Source organism: Drosophila bipectinata, chromosome 3R, assembly GCF_030179905.1.
Source record: "Drosophila bipectinata strain 14024-0381.07 chromosome 3R, DbipHiC1v2, whole genome shotgun sequence".
In the NCBI taxonomy this organism is placed as follows: Eukaryota; Metazoa; Arthropoda; class Insecta; order Diptera; family Drosophilidae; genus Drosophila; species Drosophila bipectinata.
The window spans coordinates 14,785,641-14,797,343 of record NC_091739.1 but is presented as its reverse complement, the minus strand read 5'-3'; the positions used below and the strand labels follow the sequence as shown (position 1 = coordinate 14,797,343).

At 38.5% G+C, this 11,703-nt stretch overlaps 5 protein-coding genes across 8 annotated transcripts; all 5 read left to right on the top strand.

Annotated features, from left to right (window-relative positions):
- The first annotated feature begins 135 nt into the window (after window positions 1-135).
- Window positions 136-2,585, top strand: LOC108129512 (ras-related protein Rab7). The gene is made up of 4 exons (XM_043212304.2): window positions 136-277; window positions 994-1,227; window positions 1,295-1,651; window positions 1,713-2,585. The coding sequence occupies exons 2-4, from the start codon at window positions 1,048-1,050 to the stop codon at window positions 1,797-1,799; spliced, it is 624 nt and encodes a 207-aa protein (XP_043068239.1). The 5' UTR covers window positions 136-277; window positions 994-1,047; the 3' UTR covers window positions 1,800-2,585.
- A 138-nt stretch (window positions 2,586-2,723) lies between these two features.
- On the top strand, window positions 2,724-3,560 carry LOC108129513 (ras-related protein Rab7-like). Its single transcript, XM_017247513.3, has 3 exons — window positions 2,724-2,956; window positions 3,013-3,369; window positions 3,434-3,560. Exons 1-3 carry the CDS (start codon window positions 2,777-2,779, stop codon window positions 3,515-3,517), a joined length of 621 nt encoding a protein of 206 aa, XP_017103002.2. The 5' UTR covers window positions 2,724-2,776; the 3' UTR covers window positions 3,518-3,560.
- A 1,151-nt stretch (window positions 3,561-4,711) lies between these two features.
- Window positions 4,712-8,825, top strand: LOC108129576 (uncharacterized). Of its 4 annotated transcripts, none has more exons than XM_070281617.1 (13): window positions 4,712-4,840; window positions 4,907-5,073; window positions 5,129-5,209; window positions 5,278-5,531; window positions 5,587-5,743; window positions 5,798-6,114; window positions 6,170-6,323; window positions 6,389-6,983; window positions 7,040-7,269; window positions 7,331-7,487; window positions 7,543-7,910; window positions 7,971-8,133; window positions 8,194-8,820. In XM_070281617.1, exons 2-8 carry the CDS (start codon window positions 5,049-5,051, stop codon window positions 6,514-6,516), a joined length of 1,116 nt encoding a protein of 371 aa, XP_070137718.1. In that variant the 5' UTR covers window positions 4,712-4,840; window positions 4,907-5,048; the 3' UTR covers window positions 6,517-6,983; window positions 7,040-7,269; window positions 7,331-7,487; window positions 7,543-7,910; window positions 7,971-8,133; window positions 8,194-8,820. The 4 variants fall into 4 exon arrangements, with proteins under 4 accessions (XP_070137718.1, XP_043067922.2, XP_043067921.2 ...); XM_043211987.2 differs by having other exon boundaries at window positions 4,742-5,073; window positions 5,798-5,922; window positions 6,080-6,114; window positions 8,194-8,823; XM_043211986.2 differs by having other exon boundaries at window positions 4,744-5,073; window positions 6,391-6,983; window positions 8,194-8,825.
- Window positions 8,826-9,236: 411 nt separating this feature from the next.
- Window positions 9,237-11,088, top strand: LOC122320933 (actin maturation protease). Its single transcript, XM_070281521.1, has 4 exons — window positions 9,237-9,470; window positions 9,535-9,782; window positions 10,625-10,721; window positions 10,779-11,088. The coding sequence occupies exons 1-4, from the start codon at window positions 9,237-9,239 to the stop codon at window positions 10,998-11,000; spliced, it is 801 nt and encodes a 266-aa protein (XP_070137622.1). The 3' UTR covers window positions 11,001-11,088.
- LSm3 (U6 snRNA-associated Sm-like protein LSm3) lies at window positions 9,911-10,548 on the top strand. Its single transcript, XM_017247688.3, has 3 exons — window positions 9,911-10,034; window positions 10,116-10,229; window positions 10,285-10,548. The coding sequence occupies exons 1-3, from the start codon at window positions 10,014-10,016 to the stop codon at window positions 10,459-10,461; spliced, it is 312 nt and encodes a 103-aa protein (XP_017103177.1). The 5' UTR covers window positions 9,911-10,013; the 3' UTR covers window positions 10,462-10,548.
- Window positions 11,089-11,703: the final 615 nt, after the last annotated feature.

The window sequence follows — 11,703 nt, the reverse complement described above, 5'->3', positions numbered from 1 at the left end:
TCGATATTCTTTGTATATGTATGCAATCTGTATTTTGTAATATTACACGACTTTTTTTTCAGTGTTTGGATCGTGTCTTCGCTAGAAATTACCAGGCGCGAGTAACATATGGTGGACAAAAAATACCAAAAAAGCAGATGGCGCTGCGGTGGTGGACTTTTATCGATGTATCGATACACCCATCGCTATTCTCCGCCTCTGCTGCGTAATTAACTAAATATTTTTCTAAAAAAGAGGCGACCACAAGAAACAAATTCCGACTTTTCACCTGTTCAACGTAAGTGCGCAGTGCAAGTGATCAAGTAAAGCGTATATTTAGGCGTGAGCGTGTTATGCAGCAAGAAGGAAGCGTGTATTTTTCCAAACAGAGGAGCTAGAGGGACTCCCTTGGAAAATGTACACACAACACAAAGAGCCCGCACACCGACGTACCTTTGAACTGGTAGTGGTGAAGAAAAACAAGTCACAACACAGCTTTTTGGAGCTGTCGAGCGGGGCGGGGGTGGTTGGCTTTAATTTCGCACTCATTTAGCACTATTTGGACTGTCCCATGTAGAGCAAATCTCCCGTGGCCAGGAAATGGGCGTTTCCAGAGCCCCTTAGAAATGCATTGTTTGCGTATTCCTGTCGATTACGCTGGCAGAGTGACCTCGTCTTTGTGTTCGCGTGTGTGTGTGCTGCGCACTTTCTCCGCCTCGCGCGAGTAATTTTCAGTGATCAGGCTTTATCACCGATGCGGGTAAACCCGCCCACCCTCATCCCCTTCCGGCGATCGTTCATTGTGACCAGTGTAATGATGAGTCAGTGGTTTCGAGTTATCGTCCAGCTCAATGGATCACCGCCTGGCTCCAACCGTGTTATCTTGTCAAAAAGAATTTCCTTTCACAGCTGTTGTCGAGCCATTGCTGTTCTCTTGCCCGCGCTTAATCGAATTAACGCAAAGTCCGAAGTATTTTTAACTCGCCTAATCGATATACACCTTGCTTTTTGCAGCCAGCCAACCAACCAAAAGCACCAATCCAGCAAACAAATTACTAGTACATCGAAATGGCCAGCCGAAAGAAATCCCTGCTGAAAGTTATCATCCTGGGCGACAGCAGTGTCGGCAAGACCTCGCTCATGAATCAGTATGTAAACAAACGCTTCTCGAACCAATACAAAGCCACAATAGGAGCCGACTTCTGCACAAAAGAGGTGGTGGTAAACGACCGAGTGGTCACAATGCAGGTAAGAACGAATCAAGCTCCGGATGTTCACCTTCATTTATAACTCCCATCAACACTTTATGAATTAGATCTGGGATACTGCTGGTCAGGAACGCTTCCAGTCGCTCGGTGTGGCCTTTTACCGGGGAGCTGACTGCTGCGTGCTCGTCTATGACGTTACGGCGCCCAACTCCTTCAAGAATCTCGACTCTTGGCGCGACGAGTTCCTCATACAAGCCAGTCCACGCGATCCTGAGCATTTCCCCTTCGTGGTATTGGGTAACAAAGTGGATCTGGACAACCGCCAGGTGTCCACCCGTCGGGCGCAGCAATGGTGCCAATCGAAGAACGATATACCTTACTATGAAACGTCCGCCAAGGAGGGAATTAATGTAGAGCTCGCGTTTCAGACTATAGCTAAGAATGCCCTGGAGCAGGAAGCGGAGGTCAGTGCCCTTTAAAATATGTGAATAGCCATCTATATTATTGAATTCCTATCTCACACAGGCTGACGTTGTCAACGATTTTCCCGATCAGATCATTTTGAACTCGCAAAACAATCGTCCTGGCAACCCCGACAACTGCCAGTGCTAATGTAATAACACAGCATGGATAATTACACAATCTATATTATTAAATAATATTTCCAACATAATATTGATCAAGAGATGCAAGAAGTACGACGGACGACGGAAAAGAGTGTTCTATGATTAAGTAAAACAATTTCAGCAAGCAGCATAGTAATTAATTAATTGATAGGATGCAAAGTTCAGATTCAGATAGACATCATCTAACAGCCGACTCCTTAAGGGCCTCTGGCAATGGCTGCAACCGTATACCCAACCCAACCCAACTAACTTACCCATCCAACCGTTTCACAAAGAAGTGTACTCGTATTACAAATATTCATATTCATGCCCGCCTTCCTGTCTAGTTCTATTTTGCCGTTTAATTAGTCAATTTTTGCACGCATCGTCTGGCTATGCAACAGCAGCTAAAATTGAGAATACAATAACAAAGTATCTTCGAAACACAACAAAACAAAACAAAAAAATCTTGTGATTGTAAATTAAATAAAAAATAACTTTTTTAATGTGATTATCGACATTATTTCCAACACTATCGAATCGGCAGTGCACCGTCCTGATCGGCTCAGCTCCTAAACACCCATTGCAAGACATTCGGGCGAATTTTGGATTAGTAACTATGTTATTTGTGTATATCCTATGATTATAAATAGTATTCCATGTAAAATTTCTCCTTGTTTTTTCGTAATACACTTGTAAATTGCGTATATTTGGTATTTACTTTATTTCCCTTATCAATACGAGATATACTTTGTTTAATTTACAAAATAAACAATGAAGAATTTACAATAAATCGTACGTCATTAAGCTAATACAAATGGGCTTCTTACTGTATGTGGAAGATAATATTTTCCCCTTATTGCTGTCTGATTACTTCAAGTGGTTAGTTTGTCATTTCATGAATCATAGTATTACTTTTTCGATCCCTGTTTAGGGGAAGATAGTTAGTTCGAATGCGAATCCAGACTAGGAAGTACGCAAAAAATGAATAGTAAAAAAAAATGTCTTCTGAAAGTAATTTTAATAGGTGAGACGGGTGTCGGAAAAACATCGATGGTAAAGAGGTACGTAGAGCGGCGCTTCAGCATTAAAGAAAAGGCTACAATCGGGGTCAACTTAAGCATCAAAGAGGTGACTGTCGACGATCACTTGGTCACACTCCAGGTAACCCTTAAAATACTCGCTATTTTTTGTATGAACGAATTCTTAAATAATTCCAGATCTGGGACACTGCGGGACAAGAACGCTTTTATTGTCTCACTAGCGGCTTCTACCGAGGTGTCGACTGCTGCATGCTTGTCTTCGACGTTACTTCACGGGCCTCCTTCGATGCCCTAGACAGGTGGCATGACGAGTTTCTTATACAAGCCAATCCTCACGATCCTGTACATTTTCCCTTCGTATTAGTTGGCAACAAGGTAGATCTTGGCAACCGCGTCGTTTCTAATCGAGAAGTAAATGAATGGTGCCAACGAAACAATAAAATACCCTACTATGAAACGTCGGCTAAGAGAGGCACTAACTTGGATTTGGCATTTCATACTTTGTCTTTGAAGGCTCTAGAGCTGGAGGCAGATGTGGGTAACTCAGAATTTTCTTCTATTTGAGCAAATATTGAATTGAAATTTTTATTTTTAACAGTCCAACGTTGATGCGGACTTTCCTGTTACGATCATTTTGAAATCTCCATCTAAGCGTACCGACAAATCACACTGTCAGTGTTAGTTTAATAACAACGGATCGAAAATAAATACCTTTTGGTTGGTAATCGTAGTAATTGAATATCTTAGATCTGGCCGGTATAACATTCGTCGAGAATTGGGGAAGATATAGCCATCACTGTAGACCCTATAGGGGAAAACCCCATTTTCAATGGATCCCTCACGAAAAATGGACAAAAAATGTAAAAAATATTTTGTCTCAGGATTTTGATGCAGAATGGTGGAGAATCAATCCAGAAATCGTTTAAGGTACCCCGCTTGAGAATCGGATGAGAATTGGGGAAGATATAGCCATCACTGTGGACCCTATAGGGGAAAACCCCATTTTCAATGGATCCCTCACGAAAAATGGACAAAAAATCTAAAAAATATTTTGTCTCAGGACTTTGATGCAGAATGGTGGAGAATCAATACAGAAATCGTTTAAGGTACCCCGCTTGAGAATCGGATGAGAATTGGGGAAGATATAGCCATCACTGTGGACCCCTTAGGGGAAAACCCCATTTTCAATGGATCCCTCACGAAAAATGGACAAAAAATCTAAAAAATATTTTGTCTCAGGATTTTGATGCAGAATGGTGGAGAATCAATCCAGAAATCGTTTAAGGTACCCCGCTTGAGAATCGGATGAGAATTGGGGAAGATATAGCCATCACTGTAGACCCTATAGGGGAAAACCCCATTTTCAATGGATCCTTCACGAAAAATGGACAAAAAATCTAAAAAAATATTTTGTCCTAGGACTTTGATGCAGAATGGTGGAGAATCAATACAGAAATCGTTTAAGGTACCCCGCTTGAGAATCGGATGAGAATTGGGGAAGATGTAGCCATCACTGTGGACCCTATAGGAAAAAACCCCATTTTCAATGGATCCCTCACGAAAAATGGACAAAAAATCAAAAAAATATTTTGTCTCAGGATTTTGATGCAGAATGGTGGAGAATCAATTCAGAAATCATTTAAGGTACTCCGCTTGAGAATCGGTTAATAATTGGGGAAGATATAGTCATCACTGTAGACACTATATACGAACTTTGAGTAGCTATGGTTTGCTTCAGTTTTTGAAAATCGAAAAATAAAGTAAGGATTTTTTTTTTTAATTATGACAAAAGAAAACCCGTAAAACATTTTTGAAAATGTGCGATTTTAGTTTGGTTTGATTGAAAATCGATTTATATCGATTTAAAATGGGTAAATCTGTGTTGGATAGCGAATGATTGAGGCGCAGTCAGCTGTTTACTGGATTGGTGTTGTGCAGCGGTTGAAGCTTAGCATCATTTATTTTCCAAAATATTCTAGTTTTTTGTAAAATTCGTACTTAGTTGGTGAGAAAAAGTCAGATCTGGAATGAGTTAAAATATAAAATAACTTAATTGAACTATCAAATATAGTACTGGTGTATAGATTCCTTCAGGAATCCATTGTGAAAACTACTTGCATTGAATCATCGAGGAATTCATATCCCGAGAAAATCCTCCTTTGAGAATATTTGGGAATTCCGTGACTATTAATGCATCTTTGATTGTTTTTATCATGGCTGAGTATGGCAACTACAATTGTGAGTACTCAGTAGATGTATGAATAAGTTAATTAACGTATTTGTTTTTCGACAGACCAATATCAAGATTTCGACAGACAACAACAACAAGAACAGCAGCCACAGCCTATTGACCGACTTATTTCCACTATCAGAGGTAACAGCTTCCCTCCATCTACTTACCGTCAAATCATCTAAATCCGCAGATACATTTTACTTTTACAGAGGAAAATGAAGACTTGCGCGGAGACATACAGTCCCTTAGAGTCGAGATTTCCAGGCTCGCAGATGCCATTGCCAATCAGACGGCTTTTATGCAACAGTACGTGAATATAGAAAGTGGTAAGACGATCATAGAGCCTGTGGTAACACCGACTCTACCGATGATCGAGCCGGTGCCTGTTAATTTTCCCATTACTTGCGAATCCGAACTGATTGACTTTAATGAATGCATAACAATGGAAACGAGAGACTATTATGTATGTATATTAATACATTTGGTTTAAAAACTATATCTAATACAACATTCAACAGGTGAATCGCATGAAAACGATTTTAAGTGTTGGTGGAACTTTGTCTAGGTCCCTAAAAGGTATTTTAACGCCAAAACTTGTTATGGATTATAATCTTGAAGGCGTAAGCAACAAAAAGGGACTTCGATGTTACAATAATTTTATATCTGCACTTTTTGGTAAGAAAATCATTTTTACTAAAAAAATATAAACTAACGGTGTTGTATATTTAGAGGCAATTGAAATGGTTACCCCGGGGAACCCAAATAAGTCACTCCGACACGCGATAACATGTATCAAGAACACATACAGCAAAAACAGTATAAAGGAAAGAAAACTTATGAAGGAAAGCAATCAGGTGCTATCTAGTAGCAAAAACTCTAAAAGCTTAAAGGAAAAAAAACCTGTAAAGGCAGACGATCCTATATGCACCAAGTCGATACACAAATCAACAGAACAAGCTACAAATGAAATTGAATTTCCCCTTAAATCTGAAAGTGATCTTATTTTAATAGATTCAGAAATGCAGAGAAATGGCCATCCCGATTACGTAAGTGAAAACATATAATCCTAACTTTATTATAATAAAATTTATTTGTTTGTAGATAAAAAGAATTAAAGATTTGCTTGGTACCGGAAAACTTTCTCAATCTATTAAAAATGTTATGACAGAGGATATCATCAACGACTTCAATATCTTGGGACTTAATTCTAAAAAAGCCCTTAACCAATATTTACACTTTTTCCCCTGTCTTTTAGGTATGTTTTCTTATCCTTCATATTTTTTATGATTTAGCCTTTGTATATTAATATTTTGTTTTCAGAGGCGATACGATTGTTGGAACCCAATAAGCCGGCAGATTTGGTCCTTAACAAAGCAATGGTTTGCGTTAAAAACAATTTGAATAAGAAAATACGTAAAATAAAAAGACTTGATAAATATGGAATTTAAAATTAGAATTGATACAAGTATAGTTAAGCTAAAAAATAAAAATAAAAGAAATTGACTACACAATCTATTTGTAAAGTTATCGTAATTTGGCGCTAAACAATCGACATGCATTTACCAACACTGTCTACACCTAGAACGCAATTATCATATGTTTGATGGCCTCTAGTGTTTGGTCCGGCAAAAATAAAGATATTATTAAAATACAAATACAAAATATATGACTTATTCTTGAATTTGAGGCCCAAAAAGCCAGTGGAATCCTGACTTGTTAAAATGAAATACTACTTCTTATTGAAAGGATCGGAATTCACTTCGGAATCATTGAGGAATCTTTCTCCTTGATTCATACATGACTGAAACTATTCAACCACTAGGGTGAACTTTATCCACAATGGCAGAAGCAACAAACAAAATCCGTCATGACCCACAACTGCCCTCGGTTGAACGCATATTGGCAGTAGTGCGAGGTAAATATTTAATTTAAAAAAAGATAAAACAAATAATTCAAACTTTTATTTTTAAGATGAAAATAAACGAATGCATGAGGAGGTTAGGACCCTAAGGAATGAACTGCGGGAACTGACGAGTGCTGTAGCCACGCAGTCGGCTTATATGCAACAATATATGAAGCAAAAATTTATGCCCCAAAATCCCCCTTCCAAAGCCGTAACAAAATTCGAATTTCCTATACAGACAGAATCAGATCTTGCAGATTTTGAAAACTCCATTACCGACGAAAATCGCGAAGACTGTGTATGCCAGTATATAAACCAAATCTTTTGGGAATCTAAATTGATCCTTCTTCCACTTACAGGTAGCACAAATAAGATCGAAAATTTTTAGAGTCGGATCGCTTGCCTCATCCTTGACCAATATTTTATCGGAACAAATTCTTTTGGAATATAATGTAGATGGAATGAGTGGAAGAAAACGACTGCGACATTATGTTAATTTTTTTAACGCTCTCTTGGGTAAATACCCTTTGATTTTCTAATTATCTGAATTAACCAGTTCAATCTACTTTAGAGGCAATTAAACTGAATGATTCGTCCGAACCAGCAACTAAGCAACTGGCAAATGCTATTTCCAAAGTAAAAACCAGAGTCCGATATAAAGATAAATTGGGAAAAAGTTTGACTAGCTCTGAAGTAGTTTACTTGGATTCAAGTCCCTTTGATGGTAGCTGTGATGATGCCGACACGATGCCGTCAATGGAGGATGATGAAGATTTCCATGAAGACAAATTAATTGCAAACAGCGAGGATGAGTACCTGATAACGGAACTGGTTGATGAAAGTAAATTGAACTTAAAAGATATAGAATTTCCAATAGAATCATACGAAGATCTAGAGAAATTGGACAATGAGATAGCCAACGGAAAACAAAATGAATATGTAAGTTATGAATTACTTTTTAACTGATTATTTAAATAAGTTATATTGTAAACTCCACAGACAGCCAAAATAAAGCATCTGCTTGGTGGAGATGCTCTCCCCAGAACTCTCAAAAATGTTTTTTCGATGGATCTTGTTTATAATAGCAAATCACCCTGGAAAAGAACAAACTTAAGAAATATAAAAATATGGAAATACGAAAATTTTTTTGATGTACTTTTGGGTATTTATTTTCACACCTTTCTTTTGGATTTTCATAGTTAAAAGAAATAAATAATTTCAGATACTATTCAGAAGCTGCACCCTAAGGAGGCAGCAAAGCCACTCCTTTTAAAGTCCCTGGCTGCGATCAGAAAACAGGATTGTGAAAAACGAAATAAAAAAAACCTCCGACGTTCCAGATGAGCCAGATCCTCTAATACATACTTACGTAGCTATAAATTAATACAAATTGTTTTCCTTTTTATTCAAGGACTATAATAACTAAGTTAAAAATAAATACAATCGTAACTAGGATGACGAACTAGAAAGATATAAGAAATGCGCCAATACAAGTCGTGACTATAACATCTTCCCAGGTGTTGCGACCCAATGTGAATTGCACTGTTTAATGATTGCGACTGGTTTCATTGTCAACGGCACGATAAACCCAAACAGGATTAGGGAAAAGAATTTCGACTCAATTGATTATGAGAATCTGATCACCAAATTGGAAACAACATGCAACTCCATCAAAAACAACGAAAAATGCGGCTTAGGAAACCAGTTGGCACGTTGTATCTATGATACATGTAGAAAAAACAAATATAAGGAATCACACAGTGTTTGCAGAATAGTTGCCGGTTAAAATTAATATTTCATTTCTAAGCTGAAAATTTATGCTATGAATTATCGCATTCTTATAAATAAACTTATGAAAATCGTTACAGAGTGTTGGCAACTTATTTTGATAAGATACGACAAAGAAGTTTTTGAACTTTTCAAGTACATAGTTTGCTGCCATTTGAATAACAAATTTAGTTGTGGTTTGAATCCATGAAACATTCACTAATATGCAAATCTAATTCGCATAAAATATATTCCTATAAAAGCCCAAATAAAACATAAAATATTATACAGAAAAATGTCTAATATATGGTAAATAACAACCTTTGTTTTACTTATTTTTGGGTTTTTATTGGGTGAAACACAATATTTTGAGAGATTAAGAAAAAAATGTACATTTTATGTACATTTTATGGAAAGAACAGAGTTCTGTTATTGACCGAAAACAGCTGTTCTGCTGTTAGAATCGGAAGAGTTCGTTTATTTATTTACTCCACATAAATGTCGCACATTTCACCAGTCGCACCGCCTCCACCGCCACCGATTCCCTCGGTTCCAATACCACAGACGTCCCCAGGATTGAAGGAACGTCCTATTAATATAAATATTTACACGGACGAATGCAGCTGGGCCAAGGAATATCCGGAGCTGCAAAAAGGGTGCTATCTCAGTCGTGTATGTCAATATGAAGCTCCAAAAAGCTGCCAGTATTACTCGGTGCCTAGTACACTCCAGGTGGGGGCTAAGTTTATGTTTCTTCGTTTATTACTTATGTACCTACTTATGTATACTCTTCCAGGTGGGACCTACTTGTGGGTTGACGGCCCTCAGCATGTTGCTCGGTGGGCAGCCCACGGCTGCGGAACTTCTCAAAGAAACCATTGCGCAGGAGTATACCCTTAACGGGGAGCTATTCAGTGGCCAGTATTTGTTCGAAATAACTCGCAAGTATTTGCAACAGCGCGGCGCCTGTCAATTGCACGAAGGTGTCCTCAATTGCAACAAGGTCAAGGAGTTGCTACAGGCAGGAGGTTGTCTTCTTGTACCGTATCCTTTTACAACAAATTTGCATATTTTAAGATTTTATTTAAACCTGGTTTAAAACTAGTTTTAGATTGATATTTTTCGCGGCCGCGCTAACAGCTCCGTTTTGCAATAACAGCTCCGTAACAGCTGATAGAGTCGCCAGATTGTTTAGTGTTGTGAAACGTTGTGTTTTAAGCAAAAAAGGAAACATTTAATAATTGTTTATAAAAAAAACGTGAATTTGTTTTTGCAATGGCCACCGAAGAAGAGCAGGTATGTAAAACTTACGAAGTATCTTTATACTTAAATTATAGTTTATATTTCTTAAAATATCTTTAATTCATCCACTTGCAGCTGAGTCAGGTAATTTTGCCGGTTAAGGAGCCCTTGGATCTGATCCGCTTGAGTTTGGATGAAAAGGTGTACGTAAAAATGCGAAATGAGCGGGAACTGCGAGGACGTCTTCATGTGAGTTAACTTCGGTGGCTATTCGGTAGACAATTTAATAACACTCTCTCGGCAGGCCTTCGATCAGCATCTGAACATGGTTCTGGGTGACGCGGAGGAGACGGTGACCACCGTGGAAATCGACGAAGAGACCTACGAGGAGGTTTACAAGACGGCAAAACGGACCATTCCCATGCTGTTTGTGCGAGGCGATGGCGTTATCCTTGTTTCGCCGCCAATGCGGGTTGGCTAGCCAGTCTCCTATGGATTTTAAGCTAATTGTCCCTCATTTATACGCCTCATAATTATATTGCTTAATAAAAGTTCCAAAACAACCCAACTGCATTACTGAAACTCTTAAAATTGTATTCTAACTATAATTGGTTGTCCTTAATTTAGTTATGTGACTAAAAAAGTTATGATGCGGATGTAAACCACGCACCTTGCCTGAAGTCTGGCCACAGAGCCCATTGGGCGTTGATCGTGGGCTTTCTGGTGGATATCCAGGATAAGGTAAGAAGCTTGGACCCACTTGCAGACCTACCATGTTACATATACCCCTTCCCGCAGTTCTATGTCCTGGCCCGTCATGGAAAGACTCGAAACTTGGCCGTTTGGTCCCTTGAAACCCTTAGCCAGAGCAATGCCAATCTTTTGGAGTTCGCCCAACCCAAGGGCTATCCGGATAGTGAATTCCTGGTACCACCTGGTGGAATCGCAGGACCATTAGGTCTCAACGAGCGCTCAATTCTAGTCAATGGCCTGCCGCAGCAGGTTCTGCACGTATGCTAAGCTTTTCACCAATAAAGAATCTTGACAATTTCGTATTTAACTTTTAATATATATTTAATAGTACAATTATAAATTACACGACTTACAATGCAGTTCTTTCCTTTCAACTCAACGCACCTCGAACGTCATTTCCATATCTCAAAGGGGGAAAAACACGCAGGGAGTTGGGAATTCAATATAGGTTCGCAACTACTACGGTGTGGGGAGGGATGGGGATGGGGATACGAATGCGGGGTAATAGAATATATATATTGTACAATAATGATATATCGAACTGTCTTCTCTTTAGCTATGCGATCTATATAGATTTACTTTATGTGTATACATGTATAAATTTACTTTTCTCAACACGCGCTAATACAATAGGGCTGCCTTTGAAATTTTTCGAAAAATCACAACAATAAGAGTAGTACACAATGGCTTGTATATGGTTGATTAGATAGGAATACTACATATTTTGAATATAGTACGTATTGTATATAATTTCACATATAGATATTTTCTCTGATTTAGGTAGTATATAGACGACGGGTTGGTTAAATATGTGTCAAGTTTGTCAATTAGTTTCAAGATTTCTGCATAACCTTCAGATACACTCGATAGTTGGCCAGTCGGGAGCAACGATTTTTGAGATCAGGAAGCCTAGTGCCCCGATTCCTGACACGGGGATACGGGGGATATATATGCTATAGCCTGCCAACAG